At 36.3% G+C, this 22596-nt stretch overlaps 1 protein-coding gene across 1 annotated transcript in view; it reads left to right on the forward strand.

The window, feature by feature from the left end:
- The first annotated feature begins 10520 nt into the window (after positions 1-10520).
- Positions 10521-22596, forward strand: part of Nrk (Nik related kinase) — a 125385-nt gene continuing 113309 nt past the window's right edge. Inside the window, 2 exon segments of the mRNA XM_010619717.1 lie at positions 10521-10577; positions 16949-17014. Of these exon segments, the coding sequence (XP_010618019.1) occupies positions 10521-10577; positions 16949-17014 (123 nt within the window).

Below are 22596 nucleotides of genomic sequence, written 5' to 3' on the forward strand. Positions count from 1 at the left end.
AGAGTTAGATAAGTGCAGTGAGTAATAGGCCTCATTATAAAACTAGAGATTTAGCTCAGTTGTTCTGCTGCCTGCCTCGCAAGTACAAGGACTGAGTTCTACCCCTGGTACAAAAATTTTAATAAAGTTTTGCTATAAACACTTCACTATCCTTTCCCCTCCCATATATCCATACACTTGAAATAAAGAGTTCAAACTATTCAAGATCATGCAAAGTGATTTCAGCACATACAGTTAAATAGCATGTACTTAGTTCTGTTAACTTTTTTTAAAGTCAGAGCGAGTCAATATCAACATAAAATATTTTCCATAACCAAAAAGCGTATAGGTGTTTATGAACAAAGATGCATGGAAATTTTTAATATTTTAAAGTAGAAAAAGAAGGGAGAAGCAGTAAAAGAGGAAGAAAAGAAAAAATGCAGGGTGGAAGGGAGAGAGGAAGAAAAAGAAGAAAGGGGAGGGAAGGAGAGAAGAGGGAAGGAGGGAAATGGAAGAACAGCAACATTTACTGGAGCAAAGGTGTGGAGATGTGACTGTTTTTGTAAATTGCTGGTGGGAATATGTTTGCCACTGCACATTTTGGAAAATCAACTGGCAGTTGCTATTGCAATATATAAACACATACTTTGACATAGAAATTTTAGTTTTGGAAATTTGTACTAAGTAATATAAGTATGAGTGTGATCATTAATCATGATATGTCAATTTCACTGGCTTAAGATGTGTGTACTAGTTTAGTAAAACACTGTTTGGGGTGTGTCTTTGGAGATGATTGGCATGTAGACCAGCAAACCCTTCCCTCTACCCTTACTGTCATTCTTTTGAAACCATTCCTACTTGCAGAAGTTCTATCTCCTTGTTTCTTTTTATCATTCCTTTATTTTGCTCTTTGTACTTTGCTTTACTCAAAGGAGAGATACTATACAGTATTTAAGTTTGTGTGTCTAATTTATTTCACTTCGCATCATATTTTCCAGGTGTACCATCTAATTCTTTACAGTGATAATTGTTATAATGTTCTTCTTTTAGTTGCTCTGAATTTTACCTTTTATCACCTATATTTATTCACTCTTCTTCCTGACATTTTACAATTAGAATTAGCTGACGATCGCTTGTCTATTTCACTAAGTCTTCTCTTTACAATAATATGTGCCCCTAATCTCTACAGCTTTCCAAATATGTCCTTACTTCCAAATTATTCATCATTCTGATTGTCACGTTTGAAGACTGTTTTGCTTGTTTAAAACTCAAGACTCTGAAATAGTCGTACCTCAGTTGTATTTACTTGGTTTAGGGTGTAATTCAGACAATTGCCCTTGATTTAGTTATTTTATTGTTCTCTCTGGTACCACTGCAGCACTGGATTAAGACTGTTTATAGTTAGGTTTCTCACATCTCATGTTTATGGATTTGATTGTTTTCTAAACTCAGCTAGAGTTTCACATTTATTTCTGTAAAATGTTATCAGGTTATTTGAGGCCAGTAATCTCAGGCTCTTGAATAAAGTGATTCTATGGAAATTGACTTGTGGCTATAGTGCTACAATTCAAACCCAGAGGGAATGCATAGAACCATAAACAAAACAACAAGAGAAACAATGCAGCATAAAGCCAGAATGACTGGCCTTCATCTGGGTTTTTCCCTTGAGCCCTTTTTGCTCCCTACCTCCCTTTTCTAACCTCCTTCTCATTTATCACTCTAGCTTCCTGTCAGCTCCAGTCTCTTCCCTAGTGTTATCTTCTCAGCCTTTCTGATTCACTGCCTCCCCAACCTAGGGCCAATTTATTGCTTGTCTCCTGTACTGTGTTCTGGCCTTGGGACCCTTCCTTTGAACTAACCCTAAAGACTAACTCTTGTCTCAGCCAATGACTTCCTTAGCTCAACTCCCTTCTTTTTCTAATGCTGCTCAGAAAATACCATTAGTCAATAAATTCCTAATTCTTCTCAATTTGGGTTCATCAAAAAAGTTATATTCATGTCTTTTATGTTGTCATCTAAAATATTGAGAAATAAATTGAATACTGCGGCAATGATGGAAAATATGGACCTGCTGCTTTAAGAAAGTCTGCCTTAGATTTTTATTTATTTTTCACTCTAAAGTTTCACAAATCTGACTTCTTAAATGATGTTTGGTCTGGTCAGTACAGTAGCCACTTGTCATATGTATCTACGAAAATTTAATCTTATAATAATACTAAATAAAAGTAAATTTCAAGTCTTAAGTCATTACATTTTAAGCACTCAGCCACATTTCTAGTGACTATCACAGATATATAATATCTGTGCACAGAACATTTGCAAAAACACAGAAAGTTATATTGGACAGTACTACTTTAGAATATATAAATGATTATTCCCTGCATAATCTTGTAACAGTATTGGAACTTGTCTTCATTTTGCCAATGACTTATTAGTCAGCAGGTTTTTGAAGTAGTCACAGATAACACCTATTTTTGCTTTATTTTCCTCATACTTTTCTTTTTAATCCAACAGGATACTATAAAATATTTTGTTCAAAAAGAACTACATTGATTATAAAAATACTATAGTTTACTTGATGAGCAGTCCATTTAATTAGTTACATATTGCTTTGTAGCATATCATCTCCAGATTTAGTGGCTTAAAGCAATAACGTTTAAACATTTTCTCACATTTTCTGTGGGTCAGAAATTTAAGACTGTCGTGACTCCGTGTCTATCATGAATACAGCTGGATGTGGTGGTGTGCACGTATAATCCCAGGATTATGGGAGACAGAGGCAAGAGAATCACAACTTTGATCCCAGACTGAATAGGTGACTTAGGAAGAACCTGTCTCAGAAATAATTAAAAAAAAAAAAGCCAGGGATGTTGCTTATTGAGAGGCTCTGGTTTCAACCCCTAGTACCACAATAACACAAAATCAGATTGTGCATCTTAGACATCTTAAGAAGTTGATGAGAATAGAAAATCTGCTTCCAAAGTGGCTCGCTCACATAGCTTTGATAAATTGGCAGTGGTTCTTGATCATGGGCCTCAGTTCTTTTTATGCACAGCTATCTACAGGAATACTTTTGTGGCCTCATGGTTTAGTAAAATGCCTATCCTCATATTGAGGTATTCAAGGAAATTGACTAAAAGTTTCAGTTCCTTTTCTGAGCTAACCCTTTACAGTAAACATGATAATTTCCTCTGTATTCTACGAGCCATACAGGGTTAAGTCCTATTCAGTGTGGGAGAAGACCTCACAAGGTGAATATCAGAATGCTTGTTCATTGGCAGTTACACTGAAGGCCTGTTATAGCACTATTCAAAGCCAAGAAAGAACTAATTTGTCAAGGCTCATTATTAGCAAACACCTGCCTACTCATGGGAAACATCTCTTAGGAGACTTCCTTAAATATTTTGTGAGAAATTCTCCTAAAATCAACATCAAATTTATTAGTTTATACTTTCTGTATTCTTTTTGTTCTGTTTCAAACATTTGCACTTTGCCTATTTCCAAACTTGAGGCCCTTCTCCCATGCTTCAAAGATTAGCACAATCCCATCTACAGATTTTTGGTTATTTTTGTTATTGCTGTTCTTTTAACTTGAAATCTGTCATATATCTGTCTCTAAACATAAGAGCTACCTAGTCTGTCAATTTTTCTTCCCTCTTTGAATTTTGTAGTGCCTTTGTAATACCTTCTTGAATGAATATTCTTTCAGATCTTGAGCATATTTCTTACTGATGACGTTTGCCTAACACTTTATAATTAGAAAATTATCCTAAATGATGTAAAGGGAGTAAAAAAAGAATTAAATCACAAGGTCTAATGTATGTGCTCAACTATACTATACTATAATATCTATCCCAAAGAGTGTGAGTATTAGTCATAGTTGTGTTTTGAACAGAGCATGTATACACAGAGAGACAAACTAATTTTGGTTAGTCTTCCAGCATTTTATTATTCTTAAGAAACTTGACATTATGTCATCAACCAAGGGAATATTATTTCTCTGTGGTGCATAAGCACATATACTTATATAATAGATGCAGAATTTCATCAATTTGGTATTTCCATCACTTTTGGACCACATTCTTTTAAAGGCTATTCAGTGAACATGAGATTAATGGAATATTTCTATAGACATATGCATACGGGAATATATTCTGAATTTTTTGAAAACATTATTTCCCAATTGACTATTCCAATAATTTACTTATTATTGTTAAAATACTACAAAATATTATGATTAACTTGTCTTACATATCCTGTAATGTCCATGTTATCATTTCTTTATTAGTCAAACTTAAAGCCAGAGTAGCAGCTTTTCTCATCTTTTCCTTTATTTTCTAATAAACAAAATTGTTGACATGGGAATTTAGGAATTTACTAAATTCTCTTTGTCTTTTAGAAAATATATAAATAAATAATTTCACAAATAAATTCATATATTTCACTTGAAATGATATTACTGACATGTATAGTAGAGTAGAAAATAACATGAATAATGTGGTCTAATTTTTGTTTAAAAACTTGACAAAGGAATGACAGAATAAGAAAACAGAACTCTGTATATGTATATTCACATGAAGTTCATACTCATGGAGAGTTGTAGAAAAGGATACACATAAAATATTTGCCACTCACTATTTGGGAGGAGAGAGTGGGGTTGATCACATATGGTTGAATGAGAAAGTAGAGATTACTGAAGTGACTTCTGTGTTTACATTTCACTTGTAATAATAAAGGTTAAAACTAGCAATCTAAAGATGTAGAGGATGTACTTTTATGTCAATATTACTATTCTTCATCTTGCCGTTGAGTTATTGCTCAAATGTTTGTAAAAATAAGAGTATATTGTACAAATTTTTTTATCCAACGTAAAGCATCAAAATCATTGTTCTTTTTTCTTCTTTAGTTTTTATGATCTGAATTTAGGAAAGTTTTATTCATAAGGATCCTGTCAACAATCTGTAGCATGCACTCATAATAATATTACATGTGTTTTGTCTGTCTTTTCTTATCCTCACTCAAAAAGGATATCCATCCTGCCTGTGCAATATATTTTTTCTATATAGTTGGATCATTTCTGGAAATTCGGAGGTAATCTTTCTTTCTCTTTCAGGGCCTTTTCTTTTTAAAAATATTTTTTTTTTAGCTTTTTACTACTAGATGTAACTCAGGGATACTATGGAAATTGCACACATATACACAGACATACACACACACTGGCAAACACGCTCTTTTTTAGTTTACTGGGTTTTATTATGCTATGCATTCAGCACCACAACTGAGTTTTGTTGGATATTAAGCTTTTTTATTCAAGAAGCCCACTTCAAAGGAAAAATGGAATATAAAATCATCAATACAGAATTGCTAGTGCTACTCCCAGCCATTGAGGGATGCGAAGCTTAAGATTCATTAGTGTCACAGTAAATAATTTCCCATGTACATCTGTGTCCGGCAAGGGTGGATAAGTTTCCTAGAATTGCTGAGCTAGGAATTCAAGGCTGAGGATGGTATGGCCTCCAAAGTAAGAAAAGGATAACAATAAAAGGATGCTTCATGACCAGCTTTAGAAATATATCTGACTTTTGATTTTCATTTCCTTGTTTTAGTTCTCTTTATAAAACAATTGTCTTTTTTAGAGTAGCATTCCAGTTTTGAATAGGAAGGAGACCCATGTTCATCTAGGATCAGATTTCCAAGGCCCCATTTTAGAAACAAGCATAACTCAAATCATGCCGTGCTTAAGAGCATTCCATGAAGAGCAATAGAAGCTTTGCAAACTATGGTCAGGTGGCAGATTGCATGACCATTAGCCTGAGAAACATTAGGTGGGTTTCTCCTTTGTCCACAAAGGAGTGGCACATAAGAATTATCAAAAAGAGTGGTGGCACAAGTGCTACAAACTCTGGTTGAACTGCGATCCCTGCAAAGGTGTTTCCATAAAGAAAGAAAACCTCAAGAATTGCCTTTACCTGGTGGCTCCCAAGGTGCTTCTTTCTACGAGGACTTCTTGAGGCTCTTCCAGGTAGACTGCCACTGCCACTTACAAGTATATTTAAAGATGCTGGCCCTGAAGTGCTTAGAATCAAAGATACATTAATCTTTCATTTCCAAGAAGTTTGCCATATAACCTTATTTCACCATTCCCTTTCAGGACCCAATACTGTAGACAGCAAACTTGCATTAACATTGGTTGATTCATTTTCACGTGTGAGGTATCAGAGAAATAAAGCCAATAAACAGACATTTCTGGTATAGTGTATTAATTCTTAATCTGTCCTTTTGACTTTCTATGATTTCAGTGACCTATGAAAAACCACAGTCTAAAAGTGTTAAGTGGAAAATTTCAGAAATAAAAATTTTTAGGCTTTACATAACTTTCATTGTTATAATTTTTCTATTTTAATTGCTGTTGTCAGTCTTTTATCATGTCTAATTCATCAAGTACACTGTATTATAGGAATGCATGTATAAGAAAAACATAGACATATAAGGTCCAATATTATCCTTGCTTGCAGGCATCCAGGGGGGTTTTGGAATGTATCTCTTGAAGAGGATACTATATTTGAACATTTTAATAAAGCATTTTATGGATTAATTTTTAAAGTAAATGGGTATTCAGATATATTGTCAATATTAAATATGTCAGAAAAAGGAAGAAATAGCCAAGAATCTTTTGAATATAGTTTTCATGACATACAACTGTCTTTGTAGGATAATTTCTCCAGACTATAGTGATTAGCCGATTACACGAAAAAATGAATATATAGCTGTTTGTATATAAAGATCAAAGTGGTAACTTTGAAGTTTTTTTTTCCAGTAAAAGGCACATTAACTGGAAAGAAGCTAAGTGTTATCAAGGGTCAAAGGACACAGAGTGTATAACTGGCCCCGTGGGGAATCAAATCCTTGCCCTTGTACCATGTTTATAGCACTCCCACAAGTTTAGATAACTGGCTGCAAAGATGCCATTTAGTATCTCAGCTCTGGTAAGCATGGTCTCTTGCAAACGCAGCCGCCTTCAAGTCCTTACTGAGTAAGATTTGTTCCCAGCCAATAAATTTCTCTGGAATGAATAGGAATGGATTGTAATTTTTTAAAGCATTGAAAAGTCTCTTTTTTTTCTGGAAGTTTCCTAAGCTTGAAAGCCATGATTTTTCTCTGTGAGGTGATCTACCTGATGATCTTGGCTTAGACAGTCCTAGCTACTCTTGGGCAATGACTAGGTCTCATTTCTTTTTATAAAGCCCACGTTATTTCTGTTAGGAGGGCTTGAGGGCTGAAAGGGGGAAAGGGGAACTGGATAGCTCAGGGGCCTAATGTCATCTGATCTCTCTCACCCTAAGACTTTTTTGAATTTGGCATCTCTTCACACAGTCTCAAAATACACACCAGCCCTTCAACAGTCATTGACAAGTGGGCTCTGGAGTCAGACTGCCTGAGTTGGAAGCCTGGATCCTCCAATCACTGTATGTGAGACTTATGAGAGGTTACTTCACCTCACTGTGCCTCAATTCTTTTACCTATACAATATGGATAAGAATTAATAACCTGGAAAGAATTCTGACAAACTTAAATGAGTCAATATATGCAAAACAGTCTGGAACATACAGTAAACATCTGATAATATTTTGTTATTAAAAATACCAGAAACCAAAGATTTTGAAGGACTCGGGACCTTCAGATAACAGGATAGATGGGAGGAGAAAGAGATGGAATAAGTGTGGGACATGAAATGTTGGCAGAGAGACCGTTTCTGAGTGAAAAACAATCTAATAAATTCCTGGACCCTGGGAAGACGAGGAATAAGTTTGTGGAGTTTGAAGTCAGGAAACAGAAAAACAAACATGTCAGAAGGGGAAAGGGAGGTGCTGATTTGGGGGTGAGGGAAAAAGAAGTCCTGCAGATAAAAAACAAAAGCTTTATTTTAAGGTTGTGCTCAAAGCTGAGCCTCATGCTTGGCGTACTTCTATTTGCCTTCTAGTTGGGTAACCCTCCTGATCTTCCCAAGACAGGCACAAAAATCCCTATAATGCCAGCTTGAAGCAAAGTTTCCATGCTCTTCCATGTTTTCTTTTTCTTGAAAACAATTTTAAAAAAAAAACTTTATTGTTTCTCTGTCAAACAGTTAACATCCTCTTTACCCACGCTGAGCTTCGAGGAGGGGGAGTCCCACCTGGCGATGTGATTAATCCCTGTGGAGTCAGGAAGCTGTTAGTCTCCCACCCAGCCTTGCAACTAGAGAGCCCAATGATCTAGCCTGGATTCTTATGCCTGGTCTGGACTTGCCCCTTTAGAAAGACTAAAACAGTCTGCAGTGGGGGGCCACGCGGCATTTTCCCACACCCTACATTCAGCAAACCCTATTTTTTAAAGTAACATGAATACTGCTTTCCTTTAGCAAAGGTTACCTTCAGAGTTTCCTTACATGCTATATTTCTTGACTCTGTGATTTGATACCTAAAAACTAGATGTGTGTCTGAAATTTTAGCTTTTTACTAATGAGCTCACTTGCCCTTTTCTAGTTATGAAATGTTAAATTTCAGACAGATTTAGGAAGATCTGAAGAGTTTTACTGCTCTTCCACAAATTCTTAAAATATTAAAAAGAGGTAAGATTTTGTTTGTTGGAATTGTCAAGTTTTGAATTCTTGGAAAATGTAATTTCTATGAGGGTATATATCAAATTTGAATTAATGAGCACATTCAATCCCAAACGCCCAGTTTGGGTTTTGAGAGGAGGTGGTGGTTGGTTTTCTCTATAATCCCTAATTTTCTTTATTTAGGGTGACTGGGTTCCTCAAACAGTCTGTGTCTATTATAAAGCTCACCAGAAGTCTAAAAGGTTAAGGAATGTAAAGAGGTCACTCCTGTATTGAAATTAACAAAACCCACCAATATATAAGGAAATAATTACAAAATTGCAAGAATGGCTCAGAAATGGTGAGTTCCGGCATAGTGGGGAAAAAAAAATTTTTTTTTTTTGTTGGTACAAGTTTTCTTAGAAGACACAAAACATTTCTTCATTTCAAGAGAAAAGGAAACAAACCCCTCAGATGACACTCCCCACACTGGCCTTTAGGTACACGGAACCCAGTTTATGAACTACAGGAAAGTAAGCAGCTTCGGGACATATTCTAAAGTGCTCTTTGCACTACAAGATGCCCTTAGTTTTGCGTACTGACACCCTTTCACATACATGCTTCAAGGGGCGCCCTACTTAAGGCTAAATCGCTTTTGCCCCACTCTTTTAAATCCTGTTGTCTTTCCCTTTGTTCTGAGGAGAAATGGAGGCGAACAGCTTAGGCGCAAGGAAATATTCTTCAGTGAATGAGCGAATGAATGAAACCGGGTCTCAACGACGGAGACTGAGGAGCACGGAGGAACGTTTTCCTCCCTTAGCGAATGCCGAGTCGCAAATTCAGTAACTGGGCAGCCAGGGCAGCCAAGATTTACTCAGTGTCTGTCTCAAATCAAACCACTTCTTCACAGGTGCAGTTTCAGTGAGCGGCCCCTGACTGGTACCAACTACTAGCCCCTGGGGCAAGAAGATGCCACCTGCCTCGAGGGTAGTTCCAGAGAGCTCTGCCCTGTCCTGTCCTGTTCTGTTCTGTTCTGTTCTGTTCAGGGCTAGTGGCTTCAAAGGCTGAGCTGGGGCAGCCCTAGGGCTTCACTCCTCCTTTCGTACTAGGGCTTGCACAGGTCTGATCCCTAATCCGGCGGCAAGTCATTTCCTTTTCTAACTCGATGAGGTTTTACAATAAATTGAGCAATAAAATCAAAAGAGCAGAAAGAGAAATACACAACTAGAAAAGTTTCTTGAGGGGCAACGAGGGCTCGGGCCAGGCTGTTTGGACTGCGGCAGAACGTGGGGCCCATACTGGTAGCGGTGCAGTGCTGGACCGGTTTTCCGGGGCTAGCAGCTGCCTGGAAAAAGTTTCCTGTGGAACTCTCGCCAGAGGGGGCGGGGGCAGCAGGAGCAGCAAGGACCCGAAAGGGGGCGGGAGGAAGGGGCTGAGAAGAAGGGGGCGGAGTGAAAGTCCAGAAAAGCCAGTTCCAGCTCACAAACCGTTATCGTCCTTCTGCACCTTCCTTGGCCGGTGGACCCTCAGGCTGCCTCCCTGCTTCGCCGCTGCCCACCTGGCGAAGTGACGCTGCACCAATCCCGTTCCTCCTGGGCCCTTCTCCTTGCACCGCCCCACTCTTCACCCTGAAAAGAGGTGCATCCAGCCCGGACAGACACCGCACTCTCGCCTTGGAGCACCCTTTTAGCGTCTCTCTTGCCAGGACTGAAGTTCAAACTCTTTTCTTGCCTTCGGCAAACTCTCTGCCTTTCCACCCCTCAGACTCCGGCTTCCCTCCGCTCTTACCTCTTTTACCCCCACTTTCCTCTCTCCCGCTCCACAAAACTGATCCCTACCTCTTTCTCCCGCCCTCCCATTTTCCCTCTCCAGACTTCACCTCCCTGTTTGATTCCACCTCAGACTCCCGGAGAGCGCTCCCAACTCAATTGCCTGAGCTCAGCTCCCTTTTCCTCTAGAAACCATGGCGGGACCTGGGGGCTGGAGAGACAAGGAGATCACGGATCTGGGCCACTTGCCGGTAAGTAGAGTCTATCACTCTCCAAGCGCTTTCTTTCACTGGGCTCTTAACACCAGGGGAGGGAGCAGACTCCCTCAAGCCAGGCTAAGGTGTGACTTCTTGGAAAGACTGGCTGGTACCAGAGGGGACCCTGGAAGCGGGCTGGGCGAATGGGTGCCCCCTGTACGAAGACAGACCCAAACTCCACCACAGGGCAAAGGGAAGAGGCAAGGTGGGGGAGGAGAGGCCGCAGTGAGCCCTAAAGAGTGGGACATTTTCTAAATGTAGCCAAATCCATTTTTTAAATTCCTTTTTTAAACTGGCATTTCAGTAGAGCCCTCTCTTAAATGCAAAGAGCCCTTGGACTCTCAGAAAGGGAAATAGCGAGCACTCTGCTGGAATGATCTCTAGGCATCTATATTTCAGGGCAGTGGCCTGCTTGCTTTGGGAAAAGCTAACTATTAACCATGAAGTTATAGGACTCCTCAAAGTCTCCGTTCTTTAATTTTACACTTACTTAGAATTTAAAGATTGTATTCTTGATGATGACAGACACCTTGCTTGTAAAGTCTGGGCATTGCTAAGGCCTGCCTGTGTAATTTTACACTAGTGGTGTATGTGGTGGTGAGAGGAAGTGATGTACATGTGTAACATTTTAGCAAGTTGTTCTCATCCATTACTAAAACAAATTTAAATAAAAAATTAAGTGACAGACATTAGAATTGTGGTCATGGATGTAGCTTCATGAAACAAAGTCACAGAGCTTATTAAAGTTCATTGGCTCCCACCCTGCATGTACCTGAAATCCCTTCCTTCCTATGTGTACACAAGATTTCTGGAATATGGAAGTTTTAGTTGATGATTCCCTTTCTAAACAGAACTCTCCTATTCAGAAAGATTAGCTCCCCAGTAAGAGTGTAACATCAAAGAATGAAATGGTATCCTTCAGCATTTTCAGTGTATAGTGGAAGAAGAATAAAAAGCAAAGTAGGGCAGATATGTGAAACCACACTTAGACAAACTGAAATAAACCCCTTTCTAAAAATGCCTAAAGAGGGGAATGGAAAAACCTCATGGAAATGATAGGGCAAGGAATTCTAAATGCAAGGAGAAAAATAAAAATTTTATTTCCACAAAAAATGGGGAGTAGGGAATGGTCTAGACTAACTGACCCAGTCATGGCCCTGGTGGACACAAAAATTTGATGAGAGCCCAAGGAGATAAGCAGAAAGGCTACAATCTTTCCATGGCAGTTCAGTGGAATATTGGCTTTCTGGAAGTTGTGTGGGGGTGAAAATGAGTGGGGAAGAGAGAAAGATGAGGTAGGTTTGCAGTGTAAAGGAAGTAAAAAGAAGACACAGACCTTAGGGCACTGATGTTAGGCTTTGCTTCATAAACCTTATAAAAGTTTCACAAGGTTCTCAGCTTCTAAAACTTCCTAAAGAGCTGGGGATTTAGCTCAGTGGTTTCGCTGCATGCTTTGCAAGCACAAGGTCCCTAGTTTGATCCCCGGTACCAAAAATAAATAAATAAAGGCACCCAAAAGTTCTTAAATTTTATGCAGGAACCATTTGTTTTCACTATCTGAGCAAATTATGCATAATTCTCCTCTCTCCCCAAACACCCAGACTCAAATCCTAAGGAATCTAGCAGAAGAGCAGCATGCCCTTCAGAATTTCCTTTATGTCTTAATTTTAGAGATGTGAAAATTATTGTTGCTTTGGTTACTCACATATATTTCAGTAATCTTGGATTTTCTTCATGTGTGAGTTGTTTCCTGAGCCTTTGGAGCATTAAAAAAATGAGGAGATAAAAAGACATCTAAACGGTGTATAAGTTTACAATTGATGCAAAGGAGAAATGACAGAGCAAACCTGCATGTGGTGGTTTCCCTTGCAGTAATGATCCTCCATAGAACACCATATGAAATTCAGAATATTGCCATCTGTACCAAGTACAGGATAACATTTTGGCAACAGCCAAATAATGAGGACAGATTCAAACCTTAGACAGTCAAGTTGATCAAACAAGAATCTTGCAGAGTATAGAAGTACAGTATAATTAAGTGTGAGTCTAGTTTAAGTTTGATCAATTATGTGCCCTGTAGCTAAATGACCACAAGGCAAAAACTCTCGCAACAGGACGAGTTTGCTGTGCATATTGGGATTTAAAGAAAGGGAGGGAAGTTACCTGGTATTTTTATTAGATAGATAATATTTCCTAGCCTGAAATATTAAACAGGAATGAAAGTTGGGAAAGTGTGGAGGGGGAAGAAAATGATATAACTTTTACAAATAAAAGTTAATTTTCATATAATTATAAATGTTTTTTCAATAATGCCTATAGATATAAAATAAGAGAGTTGACATAACTATGAACAATTAAAGGGTCATCATGCTAGTTAATTAATGGGCTGCTGTAATTTTTCCCAATTTTCTATTGAATAAGTATTTCCTATGGGTAGAAAGCAAACATGAAAGTGCAGAGAATTATAAAACCGTATACCTTTATACATATCTTTATATTATGTGAGTGTGTATTTGTGTATTTTTCCACCATATTTGCCAGCGATATCCAGAGGTATGTACTCCCCCCATCTGTGTGTGTGTGTGTGTGTGTGTGTGTGTGTGACTGTAAACCATTTCTTCATCTCCAAATCTGGCAAGCCTTGCACTATGTCCCTTCGCCTTCCATACCCAGTATGGTAATACATTTCTCATGGCTGTGCCCTTGGCATTTGCCAATGTCATGTGTAGTCCTAATCTGTAATGGATTAGACAGTTCTTCAAGACAGTAGTGGTAGTGGCAGTAGTGGCAGTAATCTGAAGTAGTATGTGATCCCAAAATATACTTGAATTACATTTGGTTTATATTTAAATATACCTGCCCACTCTCTTGGTCTTCTACCACCCAGGAAACCTGCTTTCCACATTCACTCATAAGAAAGTTCCTTCCTTACCATGTGCCTTAGCTCCTGGTGTGAAACACATTTATTTTTAAGTCCACAAGGGTTTAACCATTCACATATAAAGCATCTCCTCAGCTTGACACTGTACTTCAGTCTCCTTAAAGTATTTTTTCTAGTTTCTAGAGCAGTGTGTTTTCTAAATTAGCACACAAAAACATTGTACAAAAATCATCTGGGGATCTGAAGGATTTATCCCAGGAAATTCTGAATTAATAATTCCATTTTGGGTCCAAAGGAAACTGTACTTTAAACAGGGTTCCCCAGATGATGCTCAAGTAGGGAGAGTCCATGAAATGCAGTTTGAGAAGCATTGATCTACAGGAAGAAATTTTTTTTTCCTAAATTCTCCACTGGAATTGCGAGGCCCATTTCTCCTACTATCTCTATTTCTCAAGAGTTATCCTATCTTATCCACCATGTTTAGGGTCTGTCTCTAGAAAATGTTTTTATAAAATCACTGTATCTAATATTAAACATTAAAGAAGAAAAGCCTCTGCTGTTTTCTTGGTAGTATGTGTTCGCTTTTCTTTTGCTTCCTGACTACTGATATACGTTAATTCATTCTCCTTGTTTATCACCCTAAAATTGAAATTTCTTGTTAGCTAGGTTGACCACTTCCTGGTTCAATTATCTTCTTAAACATTGCCATATTTGGATTTGTTGATCAGAATCAGCTTTAAAGGAGTCTTCCTTGACCAGTAAATACTGCCTTCTAGTGGTACTGTTTTCTTCCCTTTAGCCCACCCTCAGGAAAATTACCTCTATCAAGGGGCTCATTCTTTCCTTCTCTTGAATTCAGAAGGCAGAAACAACTTTTTAAAATTCTAGGCTTCTGGGGGCATCCAGATAGGACTGTCAAATTTCAGGAGATTCTTTATAGTCATATAGAAAATATGGCAAAAATATTTGTCCAAAATACTATGATTCAGGAATGTCTTAAAACAAACTTTTAGTAATATCTCTTTTTTAGAAAAAGCTCTAGAACTTGGGGATTCTACTTCACTCACCACCGAGTTTATCCAATTGAGATGCCAAAGAACACCACATTGATAATCTCTACATCGATAAAACAATCAAAAACAGAAATATTTTCCTCGTCTGATTTTCTTATCTAAAGAGAGGACCACATAATATGGTAATACCTCTAACATGGACTTTGTATTGTCATAGTGACCCAAAACAGAGTTGCTTTTCAATGCTTCCTACCTTGAGAGTCCCGAATAAAGTTGCTCTGTTTGAAATTGGAAAATATAATGTAGATATCGGGCATTATTAACTTAATAGTTAGCAGAGCTGCTTCCCTCTTCTTTCTCAATTTGCCAATCATTTAGCCTGGAAAGATAGTAGCATGGAGATGCAGAATAAAAAAATTACATAAAATCAAATAAAAATGTTCTAGAATAGATAAGTAGTAGGTTAAGATGCCTCTTAAAACAGGAAAGTTTAAAAATTATTATATTAAATTTAAGCATGAAGGGTATTAAGATGGTTTGATTATTTGTCAGTAGAAAAAATTTCCATTTAAGGTGAATATAGGTAATTTTAAGGCCTCCATAATTTATGCAAGCAGTTTACTATTCTAGTAATTCTCTTGGTTTCTCTTTTGAGAAATTAGATACCTGAGTTCAAATATGAATATCAGGTGAATATATGAATTAAAAGCTAGGAACAGGATAAAGAAATTTAAGATCATGTTGAAAGATTAAGAAATGAAGGTTTCATGGACAATACAGTAATTCTCAAATATATGGTATATTTTTTAGCTAAAATTCAGTCTTAACTGCAACGATGAATGGTTTACTAATAGGCATCACCTAGCAGGTTTGATTCTTTTGAAATGCTGTTTCTTCAGAATTATTTGTCTAACATGTCTCAATAATATCCTTCAAAGAGATTTATAAAGTGTTAAATATTTTAATCTGGTGCTCAGTGACACCTTTATTGCCTGACTTTTCCCCATAAATCTTGCAATGAATTATAACAAAAGTGATATGCTTAATATCAATGGCACAGCAACATTATATTTTCACTTCTCAAATCCTAAAAAATGTACACATTTTCATGAGACATGTACTCCTTGAACTATTTGGTAATAGTTACAACTTAATGTGTTGTGAAATTAATTTTGATTTTTTTGAGAAAGCAAACTGCTGGGCTGCTAATCTAACAATGTTTGTATCAGTTCCCTGGAAACATCTAAATTTCGGAATGATAGAATTTGATATTTTTTATATAGAATTTTAGAGCTGAGAAATCACCTAGCACAGCAGCTTCATTTTTTTATATGTAAAAACTAAATCCTAGAGAAAGTAAAAATTGACCCAGAGTTGTATAGTTATTTAATGGAAAACGTGGGCTAAAACTTAAGTCTCTTGATTATCTGACTTGTTGAAATATACTTGTTCACCTAAGTAATCCCAGAATTGTGTCATGTTTCTATCACAGTTTTGCTAGATTACATGAATATTATGCCAGTTTTAAGTTTGCAATTTCATTCTATATATTTTATATGCTCAGTATTCTTTCTATTTAGCTCACATTTTTCAGTGATCAAATGTTTTTTAAGAGGATTAAACATTCATGTTTATATGTAGTGTGAATTTACAAGAATTTGCCAATGTTTTACCATTCTGAAAATAAATTGGCATCTCCTCATACCTCATATAAGTGTTGCTAAAGTGAATTCTTATTCTAAAGTTTCCAATAGTGATAAAGTTCAGGGAACTGTGTTTTGTGGCAAACAAGGAAAAGATATCCATATTTAAAGGTAAGGACATAATGCTTGTAGATGAATATGGAAATCTCAGTATACCGTTCATCAATATTATATTTTCTTTCTTATGATGCCATATTTAAATGTCAGTCTCAGAAAAAGACCATTTTTGCCATGGAAAGACATTCAGCTGTTGCAAAGATGAACATTAAAAAAAAACAACACTCTATATTATTTTTTAAATGATGTTATTTTAATGTCATGATCTTGCATTGTTATTCAGATATTGAGATCATATTCCTTTTAGATTTAATGTAATGTAAATAAGTCATCTAGACTTTGTACCCAGTCCTCATTGCTGTTTTAAGCTTTTTACCTGTCTGTTTAGCACTCAAAAACAGATGTTGAAAGATTGCTTCCATAGCAAGTAGATGGACTTATTCCATTTAATTATCTTTCTAATTTTATCATGAATATATCTCAGCTTTTCATAACTGTATACAGTTTAAATTTTTGATTAGTTAGAAAATTGTAAATGCCCATATCACTATTTGTTTTCTACAATTGACCACACTTGGTCCAAGGAGATTCTGGAACGTCTATTATTTTGGTAAGTGACACTAGGTTCTTCCAATGTAAATTATAAAGAAACAAGACAGATTGGAATTTTACCAGAAAAATTTAACAATTTTTCTTCTATGTTTTTTCTAGGATCCAACTGGAATATTCTCACTCGATAAGACCATTGGCCTTGGTACTTATGGAAGAATCTATTTGGTAAGTAGAATGAGATTATTCATTCTTCACTTCTAGTAACAACAATAATTGTAAATCAGGGCTGGATACTTAGCTCAGTGGTTCTGCCACTTGCTTCAAAAGTGCAAGGTCCCGAGTTTGATACCTGGTACCAACAAAACAAAAGTATTGTAAATCAAACCTAAGCCCCGCACTGCAAGGGAAATATGCCAGTACATACCTTTTCACTTTTAGAGATGAATCAAATTAAGATATCTCAGTGACATCTGAAGAAATCATTGCTTATTATTGCCAAAGAAATTGATTAGATAAGCTACAGTGAACCAAACATCCCAAATCATACCCCAAACTTATTAGCAGAAAATTAAAGTCACCATTAGAAAAGGGAACTCTTTTAAGTAAGATGTAACCAAATAAAAATATCATTTGTTTTATAGTACACATCCCTGCCATTCTAGTTACCCATATTCAACTTTAAACTGAAAGATATTAAAAGGAAATTTTTCCTAACATTCTATATCAAACTATATACAGATGTGTATATGTGTGTGGCAAAGTTTGATGAACAATCTAACACAAAACCTTGCACATATTTAATGATAATATATTTACACACTAAATATTTACCAGGCACCGTTGGTCTCTTGGATGAAATGATGAAAAAAAAAAGATAATGGTTCTACTATTCTAGGGTTTAGGGTCTAGAAATGTATAAATGTGTGTATGTCTTGGAAAGCAAAGTTTAAAGGAGCCACAGATACTACATGTGCACATTAAAAACTGCACAATATCAAATGTATTATTTGTCTGTAAGAAAATTCCTACTGGTATAAAAGCATAGATTGGGGCTTTATCTGGAATGGAGGATCAATGTTGAACTCATACTCCCTGGAAATTGACAGTTAAACTGATGCAAATAGGACACATATGAGGTAATCAAGCAAAAGTGTGGCTGTGGAGGAAGATGTTAATGCATTCTAGGTAGGATGCAGGGGTAGTCTTAAGGCCTGGCTTGGGGGTTTTGCTGCCTTAATAATAGCCCTATCTCCTTGGTCAACTACTCTTCTCCCACTATCTAATATGGGAAATTTTAATTTTTTCCATCTTAACACTGTATAAGTTCTATACAAATTCAGTGTTCTTCTTTCCTAGGCCTGTCCCTCAAAACTAAAATTACTGTACGATGGCTGATCCTTATTGTGTAGTGGTGTCCCGGTATTGGCCAAGCAGAAGGGTCTTCTTTCTAGTTCAGATGAGAGTACTCTGTACTTGCCAAGATTTACAGCTCTGGATTTACATCTATCCAGAAGGGGCTTCTTTTTCATTTCATGTCCCCAGTTTGCAGTAGAGAGATGATTTTTAAATCTTGCAGAAAAGCACATACAGCATAGAAGGTGCATAGCAAAAATAGCATGTGGACAGGTCCTGCAAGCAGAAAGAATGTTGGTGAGTATAGGGAATATCAACAGTGCAAGTTTTATGATTAAAGTAGTTTTATTCAAACCATTTGACCTTATCTATGAAATAAAACTGATAGCTATGGACAATGATATAATAAGACATAAATATATCATTTATGGTATCTTAGTTGCATTAAATACTGGATGATTAGTTACAAGTTGTATGATCTTGGTCAGTTCTGCCACCTTATATATAGATATCTACAATGTATTCATAGCCAGAAGTTCCATTTCTGTATGGCAGATTTAAAATTTCCATGGCTCTGTGCATATTTTAATTCCTGAAGTGTGTGTGTGTGTGTGTGTGTGTGTGCGCTTATGTTTCTTCTGACTTGAAGGCACAGAGTTGTCTCCAACACTAAAATTAGAAATTATCTCACAAACAAGGTAAGAAGCAAAAGTGGTATCAGAAAACACAAGATGATTTTTTAAATAATCATTTATCAGAACAGTGAGGCAGCAACAAGAAAAAAAGTAAAGAGGGCAGACAGGTAAGTTGAGTATGAGAATTTCATTTTTTAAAACCAAGGATTTGTTTATTAGAAAACAAAACAAAATTTTCATGACCAAATAATAAGAGAGTAACAATAATTATTGCACTGTGTATCGTTATCTTCAAGGTATAAACCAAAAAGATTCTTACAAAAAACAAACAGGTAATAACATTAACTTCTTTTTTAATGAACATAAAAAATAAATACAAATCAGGATATATTGAGGAATAGTATATACAAAATCAATTTTACTTTTTTAAAATTTATGGGTTTGAACAAACAATTAAATTTTTCAATACATATTCAATTAAAGACAGTGTACCTTCAAGAAACTTTCCATTGCTTCACTGCATGATGGCCCAGTTAGTGTGCTGTGGCTATAATTGCCATATATTTTTCACATATAACAAAACTTACAATACTACTATATTTTCTACGATTATTCCTTTTTCCTATACTCACTACTACTATTTATGTTTAGACAGTCAGTTATCTTTTAGAGTAATTAAAAATAATCTTCCATTTAACCTCTTGTGGATATTTTATTTCTGTGTGTAAATTCCTGTTTCTAATTGGTATAAAGAACTGAAGCCTAAAGAACTTCCCTAACATATTTTTATAGTTCAGGACTTCCAGTAATTGATTCTCTTTGTGTAAGAAAAAAAACAACAACAACAGAAAACTATTTCTCCTTTAGTTTTGAAAGATTTTTACACTGGGCATAGGATTCTGGGTTGATAATTGTTTTCTTTCTTTCTGCACTGTAAAGATAGGACTCCATTGTCTTCTGGTTTACATAGTTGCTGGGGTCTCCCGTTTTTCTTATCTTTGCTTCAGTGTAGGTTTCCTCTGGCCACTTTTACGACTTTTTTCTTCATCTCTGTTATTCAGCAGTTTAAATATGAAACATTGCACGGAGTTGCTATTTTGCTGCCGATGTTAGTGTGTGTGCCTGTGTTTATGGAATATTTGTCAACGATAATATCAGGTCAGGATTAAAGACCTTTGGTGTTGTGGGAACCTCTTGAAAATGTAGTTCAACGTATTTTATTATTTTACGAAGGTTTTCGGTTTTTCATCTCTTTAGCTATTTATTCTGCCTTGTTCTCTTCTTTTGTAAATCCAACTTATGTGTAATAAATCATTTAATATTATCTAACTGCCCTTGCATTCCCTGTTTTGGAGAGTTTCGTGTTTGTGTGTGTGTGTGTGTGTGTGTGTGCGCTCCCATTCTCCTTTCATGTTTCAATTTATATCTATCTTCACTTCAACTGACTCTCAGATGTTTGAAGTTGAATGATGTGAATATTAAAGTATTCTTCAGCTCTATTACTGTTTTCATTTTTAGCGTGTCTATTGAAATATTTATAATTAATATCTTTGCTGGAATTCACCATTGTTCATGTATGTTTTTCATATTTTCACTAAAGCCTTTCATGTCATAGTTTTGTTAAATCCTACGTCTGAAAGTTTCAACATCTAAGTCATCTTTGAGGCTATTTATGTTTACTGCCTTGTTTCTTGAAAGGGGGCTTTTGTTGTGTGTGTTTTCTTTTTTAGGCATCTCAGAATTTCACTTTGAGTGTCAGACATAATATACAGAATAGTATAAATTGAAAGAAATTGTACTTGTGCACTGAAATTAGCACGTTACTTCAGCTGATTTGCTAGTTAATCTGGGAAGTTAAATCACTTTAAAAGGAGATAAACTGGATTATTTTGTTGCTGTGGTTACCTCCAGTAATCTGCCATCTTCAGATTTCTCTACATCCTTATGCTTAAAATGGGGGTCAGTTTACTGGGGGGTTGTCAATATTCATGCTTTATCCTCAACTATAAACTCTCCTGGCTCATGTGTGTGTCACAAAGCTTATCTCTCCATGCTCTGGCCTTCTAGGGGCATATTGCTATTGCTTCTTAGTGCTCCTTAGCCTGTTGGTGCTCAGCAAGGAGGAGTTCTTTGTTTTCCTGAATCAACTTCAGTTTTCACAGAACCTATGCCACTAAGTCATGGGAGTGGGCTTTTGTAGTTATTCTGCCCCTCTCAGGAGCAGGACAGACTTCTAATAATTTTGGCCCAGAAGTATTTATTACCCTGCCCCTGGAATTAGAGGACTTTATTTTTTTACCTTTCCACAATTGCAGTAGGTGGTGTATACCTGTGCCACAGAGAGAATAAGGGAATAGAATTTGCTGCCTTTCTCCCTAGGGTTTAGGACTTGTACTCTTTACAGTTAAAGGAACTGGACCTAGTTTCATGCCTTCCCCACTGTGATGGCTACTCTCCATTAGTGATGAATCATAAATTCATCTAGAAGAGCTTGTGTGTGTGTGTGTGTGTGTGTGTAAATTCCTCCTCTCTGTGTACATCAAAGTTAGGTACTGTCATGTAATCCCACAATTGTCTCTTAGCAATTTGTTTAAAATAATCGTAATATTTAAACCTGCTTCTTTGGTGACTTTGTCTTCCCTTTGCAGCCACAGGTGAGCCAGTACTCATGTGCCATCCTTCTTTGCAGGAATCTGTTTTCCTTCAGACTTGATATAGGTTGGTTGCTCTGACATTTCTGTATAGATAAAAGAAAATGGAGAACTTGTAGTTTATTCAGCTTTTTATTGTTAGGGTGAGAGTGGCATTCTTTCTGGATCTCACATCCTCATCAGAAGCAAGAAGTCCATGTCCATTCGCTTTAACTAAGTCTTCCTGAAGTGTTGTATGATGCTAGATTCAGTACACATTTGTAATTCCTAAGAATTTCCTGGTAACCTAGTCAGACCTGGATTTAGAGAACACTATCGTCAGATTACTACATAAGGTAGATGCATAGTGCCTTACATCAGAAACCTTTCTCTCTGTCACTTATTAACTTGAAACCCCTTTTCCATGTCCAAATAATTTCCTTGTGTTAAATGTTGGATATAGTGGTACTGTGCATTGATATCTATATTGATGTCACCCTCATTGGAAACAATTTGGTGTGTGCAGTAATTTATTTTAAAATACTCATCTTTGCTTGAAAATATATGGCAATATCGCAGATACAAAAAGTACACAGACTTTGTTTGCATTTTTTTATTTTCGCATATTAATTCCATTCCCTTCTTTTCTTTCCCCAGTCCAGGGTTGAAAGGAGGACAGGGGAATTGGGGAAAAAGTAAGAACCAAGATAGATTATGTAAAGGTACAAGTTTCCAAAGATGAATGTCATTATATTGTATACCTAAAATGTTCCAATAAACTTAGTGAAAAAAATAGTACACAGACATTCATCACAGCAGAAACATAGTGTGCGGTGGGGAAGACAACCTGCTTTGAACCTGGCAGACCTTATTCAGTGCTTACTTGCCATTAATGAGTGATGACCTTACACAAAGCACCTAATCTCTGAATATAAATGTCCTTATTTATAAGATTATTCAACTAATATCTCAAAAGATCTGGTAAAATATAGAAACAATATAAAATTTTTGACTTATGGTATATATGCCAATTAAAAAGCAGCCATTTCTATATTGTGATTTTTGAAAAGAAAAATTTAGTAACACTCTAAATGGCAAAAAAGAAAAATGCAAATGCATTAGGTAGTCAATATATTATCATTCTATAAAGCAATATTATATAATAACAGAATTAAGCTTAAGATTTTTT

The sequence above is a fragment of the Fukomys damarensis genome, unplaced genomic scaffold (genome assembly GCF_012274545.1).
Source record: "Fukomys damarensis isolate Sample0158 unplaced genomic scaffold, DMR_v1.0_HiC HiC_scaffold_39, whole genome shotgun sequence".
Lineage (NCBI taxonomy): Eukaryota > Metazoa > Chordata > Mammalia > Rodentia > Bathyergidae > Fukomys > Fukomys damarensis.